The sequence below is a fragment of the Periophthalmus magnuspinnatus genome, chromosome 8 (assembly GCF_009829125.3).
Source record: "Periophthalmus magnuspinnatus isolate fPerMag1 chromosome 8, fPerMag1.2.pri, whole genome shotgun sequence".
In the NCBI taxonomy this organism is placed as follows: Eukaryota; Metazoa; Chordata; class Actinopteri; order Gobiiformes; family Gobiidae; genus Periophthalmus; species Periophthalmus magnuspinnatus.
Window position 1 is genome coordinate 13,073,435 of NC_047133.1, and position 23,434 is coordinate 13,096,868.

General features: G+C 37.5%; 2 protein-coding genes across 2 annotated transcripts in view; one reads left to right on the forward strand and one right to left on the reverse strand.

Moving 5' to 3' along the window:
* Positions 1–552: 552 nt before the first annotated feature.
* Positions 553–2,847, reverse strand: LOC117375316 (melanin-concentrating hormone receptor 1-like). The gene is given in 2 exon segments (XM_055223785.1): positions 553–1,613; positions 2,817–2,847. Coding segments are annotated over 2 exon segments (1,092 nt in total).
* A 12,534-nt stretch (positions 2,848–15,381) lies between these two features.
* grb2b (growth factor receptor-bound protein 2b) overlaps positions 15,382–23,434 on the forward strand; it is a 51,230-nt gene continuing 43,177 nt past the window's right edge. The window contains exons 1-2 of the mRNA XM_033971820.2: positions 15,382–15,537; positions 18,610–18,818. Coding sequence (XP_033827711.1) covers positions 18,741–18,818 — 78 coding nt within the window. The 5' untranslated portion in view covers positions 15,382–15,537; positions 18,610–18,740. The remainder of the gene's footprint in view (positions 15,538–18,609; positions 18,819–23,434) is intronic.

The following is a 23,434-nucleotide window of genomic DNA, read 5'->3' on the forward strand; positions in this document are numbered from 1 at the left end:
TTTTAGTGCTGGAGCATCTTCTGCTGTCAGCAAGAGGAATTAACATTTAGAAAGTAAACGCTTTGCTGTCTTTTTCTTCATGAATACTATGCTAAGAAAACCATGTGTTCGTTGTGAACACAGTTTGACTTTAGAATGAGAACTGTGATGGTTTATGTGCTTAAACACTCTATAGGAGAAGTCCGGAGTTTTATTTGTGATGTAACTAAACAGGCAAAATAAGAAAGGAGCTTTTTTTTTTGTTCTCAGAGACTTTGGATTAGTGAACTAATGAAACAAGTGTGAACAAAACTAAATTAAATTCCAGGTATTTTTTGATGAGGGGACAACAATATAACATTGCTAAAAGTTTTTTTATGTCAGTTTTGCATAATATGTGTTCTTTAAGGAAAAATATCACATATTTTACACACAACTATTCAGACAGTACACATTTCTGAAAATAAATTCCAGTTTGTTCCAGTTGAAAACAGACTTCCACGAATTAAGCAACTTTATACAGCACAATATACATATTTTAAAGTCCTGCAGGGTTGGTTGTTGAGTTAGCAGTCACTTGTGAATGGTGACGGTAACTGGCAACATATTCTGTAGCAGCTCTCCGGAGGACTGCTGCGAACTATCCGGAGCTAGCCTCAAACTCATGCTCCCATCCCCCGCCATTGGTGCCACCCGGAACCCGCGATAGGTCGACCGCACTGCCACCAGGAAGTGCCTCTTGAACGTGTCACTCAGCGCGATGTAGATGAACGGGTTGATGCAGCTGTTAGCGTACCCCAAGCTAATCGCGATGTTATACGCGTACATGAAGGCAAACGTCGGCCGCTGCACTCCGAGATGAACCAGTTGCAGGATGTAGTGTGGCGCCCAGCAGATAAAAAACGCCACGCATATAGCCACGGCCATGCGCGTCACTTTACGAGTCCGGATTCTCAAATTACGCTGGGGGAGAGGTGCGACCGTTACCGACATGTTTTGAAGAATCTTGAAGAAAACGCCGCAGATGACGACTAGCGGTAGTGCGAAAGCTAGGATGAACTGGTATAGCGTGAACCAGTACGTATCGGTAGCTGGGTTGGGCAGAAGTAGCGCGCATCCAACCGTGCCATCCTTTAGCGGCATGAGTCCGGTGTACATCCAAACTGGAGTTATGGACACGAGAGAAAACACCCAAACTAGCGCCACAGCTGCTCCGGCCATGAACGGCGTACGGATGTGCTTGAAGCGGATTGGGTGAACGGTTGCTAGGTAGCGGTCCAACGTCATGACAGTGAGGATGTAGGTGCTGACAATCTGGCTGTTGGAGTCGAGCGCAGTTATGACGGTGCACATGGTGGAGCCGAAGCACCAGGAGCCACGGCCGACCAGCTGGTGGATGAGGAAGGGCATGCCGAGAAGGAAGAGGAGGTCGGCCATGGACAGGCTGAAGATGAAGATGTCCGGGCCCGTGTGTTGGGAGCACAGCTTGGTCTTCTTGACGATGGTGTAGATGACGATGGTGTTCCCGAGAAGGCCCAGCAGGCAGATGATGCCAAAGATACTGGGCATGAGCACCGTGGTATAGTGCTCGAAGTCTGCGGAGGGAAAATGAAACTATAGTGAGTGAAACATTTTTTTTTTAGGTTTACATAGCCTTTCCATGTATTTCACCAATGTTTGTGTTGTCCCATACAGACATATTACATATAGGGTTGAAATCAGACACTAATCAATACTAAAACTAGTATTGAAACTAGATACTCAGCAGTATCAATACTCAACCAGTCACAGGACAGAAATGAACTTTTACTGAATAACTTTAGAATGATGTTGAGCTGTATCAGAACAAGTATGAGACACATAGATTAGTGTACGCCCATGGACCACTATGGAACATACCTGGACGACTGAGGGATTACACAGATATAACACCGTATGGTAATCTAAAATAACTTTGATGTTGAAAATCACATTCTATTACCTAAGAGAGTGTTTTATTATCATTGTGGTATCAGAATTGGTATCAAGTCTTTTTCTTTAGTATCGAAATCAAGTTTCAAATTGTCATGACAACAGTAATTGCATAAGTAGCTCTTGAGGTCAAAATAAGTCAGCTGTGTTCTGCTGCATCTAATTGCATCTAAAAGTGTTTGATTGTCCGATAATCAGGTGTCAGGTCAATAAGTGTGTGATTAGCATGCTAGTTGTTGCTAACTTACTCACTTACTCACCTCTCACCTCTGAAAATTGTGAAAAGAGCTTTTAAATTCATTGCAGTGAATAATTAGGATGCTCAGAATGCATATGGTAAGTGAGGAATAACTTTGGACCGCTGCAAACTGTTTAAAATAAAATAAAATAATGTTGCGTTTTACCAGACAGTAAGAATCTGGTAGCTACAACGCCTTTACCTATTTTTCTTGCTAGTGGTGGCTATACATTAATTTTTTTAGTGTGGATCCACCATCTGCTTGTCTCCAAGGAGATGTTATTGCTTTGACTGGAACGCTGCACAAGATGGCAGCGTATCTATCTTACATTTATTCAATTCCAGACATTTTAGAATATATATGCATTTCTGCTGTGAGTGGGCTCTCCTCTACACTGATCTGATGTGATAAATATTCTGAACATATTGTAAATCTCTTTTAATCAGCCTAATCAAAATCAGTCCCCTTTTCATCCTTCAACATTTTCTTTCCTAACTGCATTTTAATTAATTCCTAAGCTGTGAGTTAAATGAATCAGTAAATTACTCATTAACATCCAGTTTTCCATAATGTTTGTGAGTTACAAAGGTTGTTAGTAAAAGGTTTCATGTAACACAATACAATGATGTGTATTATTATCTTTAATTTCATGGTCCATTTGAATGTAATAAAAATCATGAACTGTTGGCCCATATGAGTGCATGTATTAGCCAGCTCTTCTGTCCATGAGATGAGAAGATGAGAGCTGTTTCAAAGAGCCTCCAGCAAGTAGACTCCTGCTGATGGTTGGGTACAACTTTTGCAGCAAGAAGTGTAATATTTGTCATTTTTTGCAATATTATGAGAGTTTAAAGGCACTGTATGCAGCCTGCAGTCATACAGAGCCAGACAAGTTTTTCTCATTCTCAGTATATGGACAGGCCATGTCTCATGTCAAACTCAGAAATTCCTGAATTCACTCATTGAGCTGTGGTGCCTGTATTAGACCTGATTCATGATTAGCTGCAGGTGCTGAGGTTTAGGTCGTGATGATTCAGATCAGAGAGAGTCCTTTTAGGCTTAAACCGACTGGATTTCAACATTGAAACTGGCAACACAAACGAGAGACTCAAGTAAGGCTCATTCTGTTTTCTGTTTGGAGAATCATCTTGAGAACAAAGCACCATATTATAGCAAACAACATCCTGTCCAAAGTTTATATAGTTAAGAATAAATCAGCATTAAAATTGTTATAAGATATATGTGGACATACACAGCTCAAGTTTATGAAATATAAAATCTAAATCTCTCATAGTGCCAAGATCATCGCTGTGATTAACACTGCACTATCATTCTGGTCAAGGGCAAGGTGCAGAGCATTAAATCACTACACAATTTCTAACACTGCAATGTACAAGTAAAAATAAATAACACAGATGACACTGTCAGCTCCTGCAGAATCAATGAAAGAAGCACTAAACACTGTGAGAGGTGAGAGAAGTCCAATGAGCCCCCATATGACACTGAAATAAAAAAAACAGATTGGACGGTTCTGTCTCGGTTTTACACACAAATACACTCTTTCCCTATTTATCCATCAGATTTAAGGCAGTTGTGTTTACTAAGAAAAATACTGAGTAAAAGATTAATGTCATTCTCAATCAACCAGTCATTGAGCTTTGTCTCTCAAAGCAGCAGCAGGACAATCAAGCCTCCTCAGCATCTCCATATCTTACTCTTCTCCACCACCAGTGTCTAGAATCAGGGAAGAAATTTTGTTGTTCTGCAAGTCCAAAATGATTTCTCTCAAATTTTTTTGTACAAACTGATATCACTCTGGTCGCCGTGCCCTCTGTCACACCTCGAGCCAGAACCAAACACGACCAATGTCCAATCAGATTTGTTTATTTATTTGTGAAATGAAAGAGCTCATTGGTCATTTATCATTTTCAGATTAATGCTTTTCTCACTGATTCTGCACAAATCCTCAACATTTTCCTATCCCCTGTGATATATTTTTGTTTCTTTTTTACCTACATTTGTTTTGTCAATCACACCCATTTGAGCTCAAAGAGATTTATCAGTGACCAGACTCCCATCTATGTAAAGTATTGGAGAAGTGTGTATTCTGGACCACATGCAAGAAATGACGTGCTTTCTATGACAAACTCTCAATTTCCCTCTCTACATGACATCTCTACCTGCCTTTGGAAACTAAACCCTGCAAAGTTTCTAAGATGCAGTGTATTTTTTAAACACATATGGGAGGAATAGTTAAAACTTTAAAATCTAACATTACATAAAGATGATTATCCATTGGCTATTTGAATGTGTTATAAACCAATGAACAGCTGGCCCATGCAAGTAATTTTTCCCACCCACCTGCCTCCTCAGCATAACAAAAAACATGATATAAACTATAAAAGTGTTTTTCACCCAATGCCGAAGTCTTCCAAAGATTTATCTTATTATTACCATCATCAAATATTTAGCTTTATAGTGTTGAAAAATAAAAAGAAGCAACACTTAAACATATTACCCCAAATGAGCATGTCTTTTAAATCACAGTTCATTTTAAATCACCATTATTATTATTATTATGTTCGAAAAGGTATGTATTCCTCCTGCTTCAGCTGTGCATATGCTAATTTTAGCTTACAGGGACAAAATTATGCAAAATACACTGGAACGTTCTGACATCTTTATTATAAAATGTTGTCCTCTGAACTGCTTGGATGTGATCGGTTTCTATTCTATTAACAGTATTTTTATAACAGCTGCTCTCCACTGCCCTCTGGTGGTCTCTAGACACTTCATTAGTCACGTTAAAGGGGCTGTCCGTGGGGTTTTAGAATGATGAAAATGTGGGAGGGTTGTCGGAGTGATTTAAAACAAAATATATCATTTGAATGGGAAAAGGTCCTCTAAATGTCACTCATAAGAGAAACTGAAACCCGTGACAAATTTCTTCTAGTTTAGGAAAATTACTTTTACTTCAGACAGTGTATGTACTGTAAGGTAGTGTATATAGTGTATGCAGTATATGTAGTGTAATGTAGTGTAATGTATTGTAATGTAGTGTATGTAGTGTAATGCAGTGTATGTAACGTAATGTAGTGTAATGCAGACTAATGTAATGTGTGCAGTGTATATAGTGTATGTAGTGTAATGTAGTCTAATCTAGTGTAATATAGACTAATGTAATGTGTGCAGTGTATGTAGTACCAAAGCACCAAAGTCACACAAAAGTGCACCAAATCCACATTTCCACAAACTGTATTGCCTTCAAATCAGCTTGAGTTGGACACATAAGGACACATTTCTGCAGAGGACACAAATATTTTAAAAGGCAGTATGTTGGATGAGTACCATAAAGAAGCAACTGTCAGAGTTGTTTCTCAGTCATGGTTCAACATCAGCGTGAACAAAGCAAGTAAGTGGGTGAGTTAAACTTAAAGTAACAGTATATCAGTTTATATGTCAGTCTCCCTCTGGTAAAACAGTGGAAGACTTAAAAAGGTGTTATGAAGCCTTAATATTGATTATAGTGAAAGATTTGAAAGTTTTTTAGGTTAAAAACCTTTATGTAGAAGAGCAAGTAAGAGACACTTTGACTCCAAGTTGTGGTTATTTGTATACACTGCATAAGTACAGAGTATGGTATCCAGTAGGGAGAGCCCTGCACCTGAAGATAAAGTGCCAAAAATGTGAAAAAAGGCATGGCAAGTTTAGTTATATAGCACATGTCATACACAAAGTAATTCAAAGTGTTTTACAGAATAAGAAAGGCATTTAAATCACAATACAACAAATAAAAAAATATAAATAATCACAAATAATCATCATAAAATTAACATTAAAGGAGAAAAGTGTAGAATAAAATCCTTTATAAGAAAGGTCAAAATACAAACGCTAATAGTGACTGCGTTCAATGGTTTACCACTGCTGAGTCAGTCAAGTGAAGGAGACTGAGAACATGAAAAACATATATTTTACAATTATCAGACTTGATTTTATAATGGAAAAGTCAGAGCCATTTTAAAACTAGTCAGAATTAATGTTGCATTTTTGTTATTGAGTCCTGTGCTCATTTCTCTGCACTGGCTCCTGTGGCTCACAGAATAAACCTTAAAGCAGCTCTGCTTGTGACAAGTCTCTCCATGGACCAGCACCAAAGACCATCTCTCACATGTTAGTGCCACATGAACCATCTCACACTATGAGGTCTTCAGGGACAGGCCTCCTGCTGGTGCTCAGAGTCAGGACTAAACCAGGACTAAACATGGAGAATCAGCATGGAACAATCTTCCTGAAGATGTGAGACAGGCATCTATTTTGACAATGTTTAAATCCAGGCTCAAAACTGTTCTGTTTAGCTGTGCATGTGACTGAAAGATTTTTATTCTGTACTTGTCTCTTTTCGTGTTAATTTTATGGTGATTATTTATGTTTTGATCTGTTGTATTTGAATGTCTTTCTTATTCTGTAAAGCACTTTGAATTACTTTTTGTACAAATTGTGTTATAAATAAACTTGCCTTGCTTTGTGATGTATTGAGTATTGTTGTCCTGTAAATAATGCACTGCCTCACATGTTACGTAACTGCACATTGTCCATGTTTTCCTCCTGCATTTGTGCAAAATTTGTCATGTCCTTGTATTGATACACTGTATAAGCAAGTCTTGAGCGCAAAATATGTTCTTTTTGTGTTGTCTGCATCTAATTATACATAGCTTTATTGTGCAATAATCAGGAAGTGCATTGCTAACATGTTAGTTATTGTTACCTTTACTGCGCTGTGGTTTCTAGAAGTTGTGAAAAGCTCTTATAAGCTCATCACAGTGAATGATTAGGATGCTTGAAATGCATAAGGTAATTGAGGAATACCTTTGGACCACGCCAAACCGTTTAAAAGTAATCAGTTCTGTTTTTCATGTTTTTAAGACAGTAAAAATCAGGCACAACGCCTTTAAATGTAAATTTTGTTTAACTTAAAACTAGTTGTCATTAATTAGGAAGTCATTAAAGGTCCTATCTTACACAAAATTGATTCCTGTCAGCTTTAAACCATGTTATAATGCTGTTCCCTCCTCTAAAACATATAGTTGTGTTTTGTTTCATTCACACATGTTTGAGAAGCCTTTTAATATTAGTCTGTGTACATCTCCAAAGCTCAAAATGCTCTTTTGTACCTCGTGATGGCATGAATAGGTAGTTTTCATGTTAACAGCTACTTTTTATCTGTTGTTCAGTAGAGACGGTCAATTCCATGGCTGAAATTATCCAAATGATTCTAGTGAAGGTGTATAGAGTTTAAAAACACAGTGGAGCACTTCCTGTATTACTGCATGACATCACAAGATGGAACAGAGGGTTTTCTACTTGAAAGAAGAACTCAGTCTAAATATGCAGGGTTTGTGTGTTAAACATGTAAATAAAACAAAACATGACTTCAGGTATGTTTTGATGAGGACCAAAACATTATAACAGAGACAGGGCGTTAAACTTGCTTGTATTTAATTGCAGGTATTTTCCTAAATGCCACACTGTGCAACATTCCAAGCAGAATACAGTATATACATTTTGATAGTGGCCCTTCAACTTGAAATTACATAAACCATTGCATTTACTTTTCTAACCCATCTATGAATTAGAAAAGAAGTTAATGTTTAGGATCTGCCTTGGAACTGAACCTGCATCTTTTAGAAAAGATTTTCATGTATTTACTTAGTTTTACTCTTAAGGGCTTTGTTTTTCAATCTACTCCAATCCACGTAAAGATTTTGTGGTTCCAATCAGATGAGAAATGTGCGCATGTGATTTTCATATGAACAGCTCCATAGATGAAGACATAGCAGTGAAGCATTGAGGCGGCACTTACACCACTCCTAATCTGCAGTCGGGGGGAAAAAAAATCATAATTAAAATGTAAAAATAACCAAGTGAATAAAAAGATCAGAGAGAGGCATTTTAGGTTTAAACCAACTGGATTTCAGCACCGACCCTGGCAACACAAATGAGTCTCATTCTGAGCAACTTGTCCATCATGCCCATTGTTTTTGTAATTAAGCATAAATCAACATTACAATTATGAGTAAAAGCTATATTTGATTTCAACATGTCACCTCGTATCTTGAGGACACAGTTAGGTCATGTTTATGAAATGTAAAATAAAAAATCCTACATTCATATTCCTTTAAATTGTACTACAAAGGTCAAAGAGATTCTCTGTCAGACCAGATAATCTCACTTGACAATGTGAATATAGCTTCTAGCCCTACTGTAAAAAATCTTGGAGTCCTATTTGATCAAAATCTCTCATTCACAGCCCATATAAACCTAGCTTGTAAAACCGCATACTTTCACCTGCGAAATATAACTAAAATTTGAAATATTTTACCTAAAAACAATGCTGAAAAACTCATCCATGCATTTGTTACTTCCAGACTTGATTACTGTAATTCTCTGCTCGCCGCCTGCCCCAAAAGTACTATAAGGAGCCTCCAGTTGGTCCAAAATGCAGCGGCCAGAGTCCTAACAGGAACTAAAAGAAGAGACCACATCAGTCCTGTACTAAAATATCTGCACTGGCTTCCTGTCGAGCTTAGAATCAAATTCAAAGTCCTCCTCCTGACATACAAAGCCCTAAACGGTATGGCCCCATCCTATCTGCAAGATGCTATTGTCCCGTACCAGCCAAACAGAGCACTCTGCTCTCAGATTGCAGGACTATTAGTGGTTCCTAGAGTGTCCAAAAGTACAGTGGGAGGGAGAGCATTCAGTTACCAAGCTCCTGTGCTATGGAATCAACTCCCTGCTGATGTTAAACAGGCCCCCACAGTCTCTGTATTTAAGACCAGGCTTAAAACCTTCCTCTTCGGTATAGCTTATGACCAGGTTACTTAGTGAGGGAGTTAGGGACATTAAAACCCGGGATAAGACAGGCTGCAGTAGGAGTAACTAGCTGGGGGAAGTATGGCAACCTGAGCACTATCCTCTACTTTGTCCTATTTTCTCATCAGCAATGCTATTCACATGTTGTCCCCTGTCCCACTCCCCCTGTGGAGTGTAACTTTTTCAGATGCCCCGATGATGCTGGACCCTCTCCTCCTCCCCGCCTGGCCCTCCTCCACCCGCCTCCCTCTGCTCCTCGCCTGGCTCTCATCCTCCTCGCCTGGCCTTCCTCCGCCCCCCTCCCTCCTCCTCGCCTGGCCGATTTTTCTTGTTTTTTCTAATTTTTCCTGTTGTTTGATTTTCCTGTTTGTTTTTGTGTGTAGGCAGCACGGTGGCTGAGTGGCAACACTCATGCCTCACAGCAAGAAGGTTTGGTTCGATCCCCGGGTCGCCCAGGCCTTTCTGTGTGGAGTTTTGCATGTTTCTCCCCGTGTCTGGATGGGTTTTCTCTGGGTACTCCGGTTTCCCCCATCAACCAAAACATGAAGCCCTTCGAGACAACTGTTGTTGTGATTTTGGGCGTTAAAAAAATAAAATGAAAATGAAATGAATACTATACATTTGGTTTGGTCCCGTTCTTTAGTCCTGGTTTAGTCTTGGTTTTGTTCCGGGTTTAATTACCAGTTTAGTCTCAGTCAGGATTGATGCGGTGATTGTGCAAGTCTGAATGCACCCCAAGACTCCATTGACAAGTAATTACTAGATTCAACATTATGAATACTTCTTCATTGACTGACTGCTGTGGTGAAATTGTGTGTGAGGATATTTTTGCAGTAAAAAAAATTATGCAGAAGAGGCAAAATACTAGAACAATGATGAAGAATGTTGAGTATGAATATGACCAAGGTTAGAGACTGCATCTGAGGACAACCAGCTAATGTCAGCATCCTTATCACTTCCTCCTCTTTTTGCAAAATATATATATAGCTGATATGTAGTTTGATGTTATAGCATATTTGTAGGTTTCAGCTTCCATTGTGAGGAATTTTTCCCATTGTAAATCATAATACAGTGTTTTAAATTCATCATTCTGAAACCCGTGGATATATACGGGAGGAAACGGACATTGTAGAAGTATCACTGACAGCAAATAAGTTGAATAAAATACGCATTGTGCATTATTAAAAATGCACTGAATGTAACTTTCCTGATAAAGAGTCCACCACCTGCTTGTCTCCATGGAGATATTATTGCTTCACCTGGAATTCTCCTCAGTATGGCATTAAATTTATCCATCACAATTACGATAAGCAGGTGACAACAGCAAGTCAAGTTACATGTCACATCTGTGGAGAGGCGACTCCACTCACAGTAACCATGCCAGTTTTTTGGTATTATCTAGCATTAAAACCACATAGGAATGAATCAATGCAAGATACATAAGTTTAAAGCCAAAGTGAAACATTCCAAGCAAAGAAATAACAGCTCCATGGAGGCAAGCACGTGGTAGACCCTAAATCAGAAAAGTTGCATGATGTAGCTTTAATTGCTCAGCTTTGGAAACAGTACTTTGGTTCTGTTAGAGTTCTAAATGGGCAGAAGCGACTCCATAGTCACAGAAACCAGAGATATCCCTGGTCACGATGCAGCCTGACCTCGTGCGCCAAACTTAACATATAAGCTCCAATCATGTGTCTGCACGTTTATGGAAAATACAAAGATAAATTGTAAAAACTTTTTGTACACTGTACTTCAAAAGTGCTTCCAGATTGAAAATAGACTCCACGTGGAACAGATGCCACGTATACTGCAATAAATAAAAACTTAAAATAACCTAATAAGTTGAGGTTTGTAGTAGTATTTGTCTCCTCATTTCAACAAAAAAAACGTTGGTCGTTTTCTTATTTTAAGTAAAACAAGACATTTTGACAAGATAGATTTACAATTAATCAAAAATGTAGGCTACTCTTATCAAAATAACTACTAGTATTGAAGCATTTACTAACTTTAACTAACTTACTTTTTTCCAACATTTAAATAAATATCCACTTACCATCTTCGGGATTCGCAGAGGGAGCGACTGGCGCAAAAGAGGCATTCGACGTGGAAATCAAGTCCATCCCCAAAAACGTAACCGAAACAGCGGATTACTCTTGTGAATGACGCGTAAAAACAGTGTCCAGGTGCGCGCGTGGATCCGTGGATGGATACGGCTCGGAGCGCATGGTGCACGGCTGTCTGCTGCTGCCCCACAGTAGCACCCAGCGCACAGAGAGAGTGTGTGTGGACCCCAACACCTCGCAGGCTGATAAAACGTGCTCACAGAAAGGAACAAAAAAAACGAGCTGACGTAAGAGCTGTGCGTTATAGGCTTTCTGACATAGGCTGTATATTGGGCTGCGCTACGGGCGGAACTGATCACCCTGCACATATAGAATTGCCTGGTAAAACAAACAAAAACAAGCTCCTTGAAATATATAACTTGTTTCCAGACTGTCTGTTCATTTATTTGCGGCTATAAATCAATAATGATCTAATTAATAACAATAAACAGTGCAGTTGGCCAGTAGACTTGGTTCAGTCCAAGTCTTGGTTTGGCTTTCTTTGGCGCGTTTTAATCAAGTCTCGAGACATATTTGAAAACTCAAACAATTTTCTGGAATAAAATGTAAACTTGGGCACTAACTAACAGGCCTACTTTATAAGATATAGTTTGTAGGCAATATTAAAAGGTAATAAATTAATAAATAAAATAAATGCAATAAATGATTTAAGTATAATTTGACTTAAACTTGCACTGGGCAACTTTTCTGCACATATTTGTCCCCATGGAGATGTTATTACTTAAATCTTTGATAGTCTGGCATTAATGTGCTTCTCGCATTGATTTTATTACAAATGTTTTTATTGCTCAGAAATACTTTGAGAAACTTGCGTTCTAACTGTGAGCAGGCTCGCATCTCCACAGATCTGACCTGTAACTTGGCCTGACCTGCTTGTATTCACAGAGATGCAAAAGTGTAATGCCATGAGGAACGTTCAAGGCAAAACAATTAGAAAAAAACAAACAGAAAAGTTACGCAGTATAGCCTTAATGAATCTCTACAGGACCTGTATGTCTCCAGGACTCGGGGGCGAGCAGGCCGTACAGCAGCTGACACTTCTCACCCTGGACATGGACTATTTGAGCCACTTCCCTCTGGCAGGAGGCTACGGTCCATTGGGACCAGAACCTCTCGCCATAAGAACAGTTTCTTCCCCTCTGCAGTTTGTCTCATGAACACTTTATAATATCTGCACTAAACTGGACACTTTATAACACCGGTTACTTTAATAAGCCACTTTGCACTGTTGTTCTGATGCTGCTGTTGTACATATTTTCTCCCTTTAAGTATTTCATTTGATTTTTTTAAGCATATCTTTTTAACTTTGTGCATGCTCTTATTTGTATTTGTATTTATTCAGTGTGTTTATGTTGCACTTTTTCACCGTATCAAGTTCCTAGTTTGTGAACTGTGTTCACAGACTATGGCAATAAAAGTCTTCTGATTCTGATTCTGATGAAATAATAATGAAGGTCCTATTATGTTTTATTAGGTACTAGATAAATAAAACTACGTTTGTGCATCTTGGTAATTGCTGTTTAACATATTTATTATAGGTCTACAGAAAAATAACCTACAATTAGGCTGCTGAACCAAGCAAAATGTTTAATTAAATCTTATTCAAAACAGACATCAAACACTCCCAATGAGCCTGTTGCGCCGCAGTTGCACGGTTGCGTCACTTATTTGTATGCGCCTGAAGGCATACCGCGCATTTGAAATCACTTTGGACAAAAAAATGCGTTAGACATTCGAGAGAAAAAGGTCAGATCTTTACTCATCTCCTCCCGGGTGGAATTAAGGCCTGTCAAGTGGCCCTTTTACGCACAAACCTGTCCTCACATGAGCCGGACGAACTTGTGGTCCGATTCTGCAATTCGACGCTAGATGGCACTGCTTGCAAAGTTTAACTGTCGTTTGTGTTCATTACATCAGAAAATGAAAAACAGATGTAAACAAAGAAGCCAAATAGCGTGGTCTAAGATACGGGCCCCGCGGATATGAACTGACCCCAAACCACAGGATACAGAGAAGACCGAGTTTCCAGGCTCTACTCCAGTCCTAGGCCTCTTACATTGAAATGCTACTGAGAAAGACTCACAAAAGTTGATTATTGAGCAATATATATATAGAAAGCTAGTGGTTTGATGAGGTATACATAACCCAGCCAATATACATTGATACAGGCCAAAAGGGTGGCTTAGTAGACTTAGCCTGGGTGTAACAACAGTGAGGCAAATCTAAGTTTTATTTTTCACAAATAGCCTACACATTGTAAGAAAAGTTTTAGATAAGCATTGGCATTAAACTTATCTACATCTGTAGTGACAAGCAGGTGCCACCACCAAACCAAGATCTGTGAAGAGGTAACCCGGTCACACTTATGATGAGTTCAATGTGAACCTATTTTTTTTCCAGTTACTGATATGGGTCATTGTTGTATCAAGAGGGTGACTATGAAGACTGAATGCCTTTGCATGATAGAATATCTGTTTTTATTTTGGTTATTGTACCTTTTTTTTCTTGACAGTTGCTCGACCTGAAGCTCTTCTGAATCAGAAATAGCTTTTTAATCACTGAACAAAAACTAGTAATGTGCTTTGGTCCAAAGGTATATGGCCAAGGAACAAACTGCTTTTGTTCCGAGTTCTGATGCTCTGATGTGTCCCTTGGCCTGTCTATTGAGCAGAGGGGCAGAGCCAAAAAATGTACTCAAGAGTGGGCTACAATTATTTCAAATAAAAATTTCAAAGATAATGGAAACTACTTCAAGTAAACTGTCTGGACATAACATTTATTTTTATTTTTTAAGGACAAAACATGAAATAATGTATGAAATCTAGTGTTTTCAAAGAACAGACCACAAAATGAGGAAAAAACAACAACTTCCTAGGTAGCTAGTGCAAGAAACAAGTGTTTACCTGTAGAGTTGCCTAAAATGAGAAGAGTAAAGTACTAATTCAAGTAAAAGTAAATGCAGAGTGTCTGAGAAGTAGGCCTACATGTAAAAAAAAAAAAAAAAAAAGCTACTAAAGAATATCTTGAATAAATGTAACTGTGGATACCCACCACTGTATCCTGTAGCCTACCTGTAGTTAAGTTGTTACCTTATTATTCTAAACAGCCTTTGTGTCTGAATAAATCATTTCAGTTAATAGCACTCTAATATAATAATTATATTGTACAAAGTGGATCCACATATGATTTGCCTTTATAATAGATTCATGCATATAGCCTATGCCTAGAAGTTACTTAAGCCCTGGTGCAACTAACTGTGTGTAATCAAAACATCTCCCAGTGCCAAATAACAGCTCATTATTATCATTATTACCGCTACATTCAACGTGATTAGTCATAATTAAATCCAGTTGTGGACTTGTTGGTGTCTGAAAACTAGATTTAAAGTACAGTTATTCAAGTAAGTAAACATAACTGAAAGATTACTTAACTTCAGCATATATAGCAGGTAAACAATTGGCAAATAAAATGGTCATCACATTTAGCGTATGAAGTTGAGTCACAGATAAGGTAGGCTAAGTGATATAATGTAAAAACTGTTTGCATGACACTTGTGAGTTAGATAAAAATAAAAATATTAAATTTTACTTATTTTTTAACCATTGCTCTATGTGCAACCAAACCAGTGCTCACAAGTAACCAAGAAATAAAAATAAAATAAAGTACAATAAAATAAAATAAAAATGCCCAAGTTAAGTTATAAGTTAAGCAAATAATTATAATAATATGGTAATAATATTTAGGCTACGAAGTGGAACCATAGATATGCCTATGTTAAGTCATATAAATGTAAAATAAAATAAAATAAAAAGTTGACCTAACACTTGTGGGAAAAAAGAAATAATAATAATCACAATAATAATAATAATAATAATAATATTTTTCACTGCTGCTCTGTGCGCAACCAAGCTAATGCACACCAGTAACCAAAACATCTCCAAATAACCGCTATTGCCATTATTCCCGCTATATTCAATATGAGCCATAATTAAATCCAGTTGTTGGCTTCTTGGCTGAGATGTTGTGGGCTCGGCAGACACGCATAGCACAAACCTTCAGCCTTCAGTCTTCTGGGAGGAGCTGTACAACCTCAGTCAAGAGGCCGGGGCTAGGATCAGACCCTCCCCGCAGCAGCGTGCAGCAGGACGGGGGAAAGGAAGCGGAAATAAGCGGCACGGGCAGACCTTCTGCTAGTAGCTAGAATTTAGGCTTCTAGGACAGACAGCGAGCGACGGCTCCCTGCCCTGACATCGTCTTTGCTCCGCTTTCGGAAGAGGAAACGGGGCGTGGATCGTTACATTTTAAGGGCTAGTTCATTCTATTTACGGGATCTGTACGGATTATACCCATCGGTAAGTTTTTTCTACAGGTTTTCCGCGGTGTAAAAGTTCGCGACGCAGGCTAGTCCAGTCCAGTAACGGTGGCTAACTGAACTATGCTAGCAGCAACAACAGCTTGCGGTCGAAAAAAAATGTTTACCTTCTGTTTTTTTTTTTAGTCTCTTGCTTTATGTATTACGTAATAATCATACAGCAACTTAGCTACTATAAACTACCTAATTTGTACAGTTGAAGTATTTTTTGTGTTACGATGAATTGAAATCCTTCAGTTTTGTAATTACACCGCAGCGCAGTTATTGTTGTCGGACTGTTAGCATGTAGGCTAAACACCAGTTAGCTTAGTGGGTGCAGCCAGTTTTCTTTTTTATCTTTTGACCAAACTTTAGTGCGATTAGAAACGATCAAGAACAAGAAATGCAATCTTCAACTGTGTAGCTTTGACTTGTACTTCCTCGTCTTGCATACTTAGACACAGAAAATATAGAAATGACCAGTTTTGCTTAGCCACCCATCACGACAGTTCCCCTTTTAATTTCCTATGCTTCTGTATGATATTGCTAGTTTAGGATTTATTTAACATTCTTTTTAATAGCACTGAATAATCTGAGGAGAATGTGTATTGTTTACGCAAATCTGCCTCTTATCCTACTGGACTTAATGTCATTACAGTAGGCGCTGTTGTGTTCACATGAGCCTGTCAAAGCTACAGTCCTATTAGCGAACAATTTAATGAGATGATGGAGGGTTATCCATTTAATTCAGTCCCGATGGCCTGAGCCTATCTGTCAGACCGTGTCAGCTCTGCCAGGTTAAGCTGCTGACTGATCCTACAAAAGGACAGGTGGCTGGGCTGTCAGGGAAGCTTTTACGCACTACGGATTTCAGTACAATAGCTGTATTCGTATGGAGCATCATATAAAGGAGTCATGTAAAAGTAAAAAATAATAATAATAATAATAAAGTATGAGCTGGATATACATTTAAGGCTACAGTAAAAATACATGTTTTTTTTTGTTTTTTGGTCAGTTTGGTCTCTCAACATACCCAGAAACAATATGGTCAAATCTGCACCTAAAGATGTTTTAATTTAATCAGCTTATATCCATAGATTTATATGGGACACTGTAGCTTTGTAAGCAGTTTTCACAAAATGCATTCTTCCCCCATAAGGACGTAAAGAGCACCCCTTAAAGTAGCACTTACTTACCACCTACTTACCAACCGCACAGGGGAGAAACAGCCAAAATCTGTAGTTTTATGACAATGGACATGGAAAAAAAACTACCCAATGTTTTATCATTTGATATGTCAACAAAATAAAGCAATAAATGAACTCCTACTTCTTTTTTTTTTTTTTTTTTTTGTATGTCCTAAATATGTGAAATTTTGGCAATTTTATACATGAAATGCATTATTATTTATACAAAAAAAATGCATGATGAATAACCTGTAATGCATTTCTTTGTAAATAATCTGAAGAAGTTTCAATGTGATATTTTTTCCTATTCACCTGCATTAAGTTGGTGTTGCTTTAAGTTGGTGTTGCTTAAACAGAAATATAGATCTGATATTCTGTCTGTTACTGTCATTGTCCCGTTAATTCAAGTGACTAATCTGCAACAACTTGCAACAAATAGCAGGAAGTGCATGGTGCATCACTGTCACGTGATGGTTTTGCTTGTCTGTATAATGTTTTATGATTGTTTATCATCTTGTGTTGTTAGCCTCACACTAGGGCTGTAGCAGACTAAAGAAATTCCTGATGGACTAAAGGCTCGTCCTGTATATTGATTAGTCGGCTAAATAGGGCATGGAATTGGCAAATGCTATCAAAACTCTCTCTATTCCGGCAGTGTATCTGATGCAAAGTGCACTGACCCGACATAAAAAGTACTACTAATTTTTGCGTATTTTTATGTATAAAAGTATATTTCCCCTTGATTATATGATGGATTGAAAGGAATCTTGACCACATAGGGTACATTTGAAAATTCATTATTCTAAGGCCAAGATATTGCCCAGCAATATTTATTGAATAACGATACCACAAATATAAACCATTAGTCATTTTTTTCCATCTGCCATTTCAGTCTAACACCTCACTCTAAGAGTCTAGCTCTTGCTGTTAGCTGTTGTTCCTCCTTTTCTTACTTTTTATATTTATGCAAATCATTGTTACAGTTTATTCTGGTGAAAGAAGTTTCTCTTGATAATCCACATAGACATAAAGTTAATTTAAGATTTAATCAACTTTGCAGCTGCCTATAGTTATGCAGCGGTTATCATCATTTATAACACAAAACTGAAGTTATGTAATACTCCTGAATACCAGTGCTATGTATTTGAGTATGCTAATGGAACATTCTTTATTTCTTTATCAGTTTTATTTTTTAAGCTTTGGTTTTTAAGAGGGCTATACGATATTAGAAAATTAAAAATTTAGCACAGACTAAACCGAGACTAAATTATTAAATATTCGAGCTGTAGTTGACTAATATTCTCTGTAGTCTAAAGGCATGTTTTGTTGATTGGATTAGTCAACTAAAAAGGGGGCGTGTCAAAAGCTCTCAACACTATTAAGTATCTCTATGTATCTGACCCAAACAGCACTGACAAGACTAAAACTACACTAGAGTTCATGTAACTATTTATGCAGAAAAAGTGCTAGGATTGTATATGTATGTATGTGTGTATATGTATGTATGTATTTGTATAAAGTCAGATTACATTCATGAATTGTGAGTTTAATCTGCCTTTTTACATTTAAATATTAAAAAATAGAAAAAATCTTCAGCTAACTCACTTACTAACGTCTTCTTTCTGCTGTTGTCCCATATAAAGCCTTATAATCTATGTAAATTAGATTAGTCAACTAATACAAATTTTGTCCGACAAGACAGCAGTGACTGAGTAGTCAACTAATCGAGTAAAGGACTACAGCCCTATTAAATAAACATAGTGTTGCAGTTGTGTTTTGTTGATTTAGTGACCGCAGTCAGCCCTAACCTTAATCACTAACCAGGATTAAAAAATTCTCCTTGGTTCCATAACCTATTAACCATAGTATTGTTGTTGTGCTGACAGGTGACTGGCTGACACCTGTATGTGAGCTCCTCGCCCAGAGCCACGGGTCACAGACGGGAGGAGAGACTCGGTCATCAGCAGCAGCCTGTTTCTAGCACTTTGTCCACACACACAAGAGCACGCACGCCACCATGGAGGCCGTAGCCAAATACGATTTTAAAGCCACCGCCGATGATGAGTTGAGCTTCAAGCGCGGAGAAATCCTTAAGGTAAGCTCTAAGCAAAATGACAAAGTGCTAGGATGTATAATGCAACATGGAGGCATTCTATTAGCTTTCTGTAGCTTGAGAGACTTAAAGTGCATATGACAGGTTAGTATACTTGTTTTATTAAAACATGGTTAACATCATGGTGTCAAAATTTTACTAAAAGGCTTGCCTAATTTTGTATAGTTTTTAAGTTTTGCCAGGGTTTATAATTTTACTGTAATTCACACACAACTCATGTTATCTCAATCTTTTTAAAAACATCATTCCTTTGTAAACAACCCAGTAGACATAATTATGCCTTATAGCACGTTTAGTGTCAAAAAAGGGAAGAGAAAATTTTTTGTCAGACTTTAGGTCAAATAAATAATCAAAACAAATGAATAAATGCAGAAAACAAAGATTTGTTGGTGATGTTTATGTCTAATAGCCTTTAAGTAGCATATCATAAACCGCATGCTCCTTATGAGACAATTACTTTTTCAATGATTAAACATTTAGAGCTGTAGCCAAAATCATTAAACCAAAAGCACAATAAACTAATGTACCACATATAGACCACGTGAAAGCAGTACAGGGAGCACAAGGAGACATGTTACAGTGAAGTTACAAAAAATGAAATGAATGAATACAAACAAACACACAAATCATTGAAAATCTCTCAGTTGCCTGTCTCCTATTATTTTAATTTTGTAATACATTTTACCATTTACAATTACTCTGTACAAAGGTATTTTGGAGTTGCATCTCATTTTCAAGTCTCAGTTTCTTACCTTTTTTTCTTCTTGATATTACAATGGAATGTACCTTCATTTTCAGAATCGCCAAATTTAATTGAATATATTTAATTGTACCAGATTCTTTTAATAGTGTTTTTTTATTCAAAAGTTCAGTTTTATATAGCAAAAAATTATAAAAAATTTTGTGCTTTTGAGGGCTCTTCTTTCAAAAATCGAAAATGAAATTGAATCATGCCCCATGCATCAAAATAAGAATTGACCTGTCCCACCCACAGTACGTCGAGATATTTAGTTATAAAAATATCTGCTACTTCCTGTATTTTTGTACTTTTCTAATCAGATTTTCTTTACAAGCTGATACTTAACTGATGTAAAACTATGATACATTTTTACCACAGGTACTATTCTACCAAACCAAGTAATAGTAGAAAAACACACTTTAAGGTTACGTTTGTGTTTTAGTATTCAGGTGGGTTATATCCGTAAAAATGTATTGAGATATGGACCGTGTAATTGGGTCATATTTTTGCAGAAAAGGTTGCTAAAAAGTTCCTATAAATATCCTGTATTGCTCAATTGCTCAAAGTGTAAAAGAGGTATGTTCCAGTTATTTATGAGTAATGAGCCTTCAAGCAGATATTATTTGGAACTTGACTCTCTATCAGCTGATTTTACCAAAGAATAAAAAAATGGGTTTCCTCAGAATATTCAAACAAGTTGCATGTACTTCCCATTGCAGTGACACAATTTCTCTCTCTTGTTACATTTTACAAATTATTGCACCATACGTAAAGGATAGCTACTGAGAATACCATCATATTAAGTCAAGAAGACAGGTTAGAGTACACATTTTCCTAAAATATTGTTAACAACATTATAATTACAATTTTACAAAAAAACCTCTTGCATTTCTTGTGTATCATTTTACTTACTGGATGGACACTGACTGGGTACCTAGCAACCATAATGTTTACAATGGCCAAACATGTCTAAATGAGTTATGAGTTATGATTACACTAATAAAAATAGGTGACAACACCTTTATTTTGTTAAATGAATGTTTAAATGTCTTCCTTGTTTGTAAATTATGCCTGCATTTTTGATGGTGTGGTGACACAGATTCGGTTTTTCCATTTTTATGTTTCCGAACTCACCGCTTCCTCCGGTATTTTTGTACTTTAATTTTTTTTTTTACCCCACAACCTGCCACTTGACTGATGTAAAACAATAATAACACCTCATATGCACTTTCAGTATTGACATTTAAGCTTGGGAGCTAACCTCACAAGAAAAGCTCATTCTGTCCTTATGGTTTTAAATTCTCATTGTGTGACCTTGCCAAATACACAACAACATCATAATAAAGGCAGGGCAGTTTCTGTGTGTGATGGTAGGCTGCCTCTGGATTTAAGTGCATTCATTTTAATCCTTTTGTTTGGACGCTCACATCAGCGTAGAGGGCAGTGGTGACGGTGAGGATGGGCAGCGCAAATAATCCGCTCTGTTGTTGAATGAGTAGTGACTTTATTTCACATTTTAGATTTGTTTTGTCCTTGTTCTGTCAGTTTGTTGAAACAGTTACATTGTATGGTGAATTTGAAACATAAATAATGTAGCATTTTTACATGTTACTTCTATTTTAAAGACCATTTGCACAATCTCAGCACAAATAAAATTTTCATTTTATAATTATAACTAGAGTTGTCAAAATTGTAGAAAATCAGACACTAATCAATACTAAAATTAGTGTCAAAACTAGATACTCACTTGAGCAAGTATCGATACTAAAAACAGTCACATTCACAGCACAGAAATGAACTTTTCATGAATCGCTTTAGAATGATCTTTAGCGGCATCAGAACAAGTATTTGCCTTCATTTTTCAGTGATACCTTTTCTAAAGTGCAAAATACCAATTTATGCTAAGAACAACTCCAGTGTGAACAGCCTTGTGTAGTAGTAATAAGAGTGTCCAAACTAAAGTAAACTATGTTTAATTACATTGCGATATTATAGTTGTAACACTTTCTTGTTCTGTAAATCACTTTATAAAACAACACAAAGTAGAGCCTTAATCAAACAAACTTCCCTTGTGTACACAATAAATAAAACTGTGCAGTAAAGTTTATATTCTACTTTTTTTTGTCAACATCAGAAAACGTACATGAATCGCTGTCTGTTCTGCAGTGTACCTTGTGCCGTTGTCAGGCAGCGCTGTTGTTCTGAAATCTTTTAGCCTGGACTGAACTTTATTTTTGATGAATTTGCGGAACATTTCTGAGTGTTATTTTGCCAAACCAGTTGTCCTGGTGCTTGTATTTCCAGAGGGTACGCCTCAGCAGCGCTAACACCTCTACTACTATGTGGTTCATCGGTTTCCTTTTCTCCTTTAGCACTTGTGGTCTTGGGGCATGCGGTGTCTCTTCTTAGCTTTCCTCTTTATCTATTCTTCCTTCTTCACAAACGGCACCATCCACGTGTCGCTTGTTGTTGTTGTTAAGGCGAGTGTGAAAAGCGTGCAGCATGTGATCCTATTTGCTCAAACTGTGGATCTGACGGGTGACACGGTGTAAAGGATTATGGTATATGTAGTCTTAGTTTTTAGTTCATGTCACCCTAAAAAACTATTATTTTGGGCACAATTACAAGGTGTTTAATACCAAATCAAGACCACGATGCTAGCAAGGCCTTGTCCGGGAGCCACCCCGTCTGGGGGCCTGCCTGTCTGGAGCACTGCGCTGCAGTGCGACCACTGTACCACCAACTGCTGCATAATCTTGTGACCCTCAAGCCTTTTTTGACTAGCAAGGATCAACATAACTGTTTTAATCTTCTTTGGTCTTTGTATACTCCTAATCCTTAAGCTGAAGCACTTAAATTATTTGTGGAGGCACAGGGAGTGAAGGACACATCACAAACGCTAGTCTGCATTAGCGTACCTTCTTGCCCGCAAATCCAAGATGAAAGCCAGTTCAATGCTCAGATTGTGTAAGAATAAATCAAACAACCAATGACCAGGCTTTTTGCTGTTAAGAGTTCTGTCAAGTTAGAAGCCCATGAGGGCACAACAATTTTGCCAAAAATCATAATTGGAATATTGTGATTTGATTGCAATGAAGCAAAAAATAACCAACAGTGTGGGAAATTTTAGGACTGGTATTATATTAGTTTGGTATAATAGTAGATCTGTATTATATATTCTATATTTTACTGAGTGTCTGAGAGTGCACTGGTCCATTCACCTGAGAACAGGACACAAGCGTGGCACCTTAAAGAGCAATTATGTAATCGTGTTTTGTCATATCACAAATGCTACTCATCATTGAGCCCTAGAGCCCATGGTGCTAAGAGATTGCTTTGCTAAACTGAAGCTAATTAGTACATGATTAGCATTTTAGAAGTTATAATTTTCTGCTAACTCTGATAGAAACATTTTTAAAGAAATGCCAAGTACATTGTTTAGGGAGACATGATGCAATACACATCTAGGGCCGTACCGTGGATGTATGAGCTTTACGCGTTACTTACGGGAGGAACATCAGATTTGATTGCAAATCCAATAGTGCCGGACAGCATTATAACTTGACTTAATAGTAACCTTGTAACTCATCTCTAAATATACATTTGGTGAACAGAAGTGTCGTGCTTGGTTGTTCTTTTATATGGCTCTCTTAAGTCCAACCCCATTTTACATATCTTATGGGTCATTGTGCTACACCACACACACACCGCGTACACCTCGATGCTGAGGCACGTGACGTTACCACAAGGGAATTTTTTTAACCGCAACAGCCATAGTGAGATTATTATAGCATGTTTTATTATGTTAAATTGTGCTTGCATTGTATTGACCAAAATGATTAAATGCTCCATTATGTGT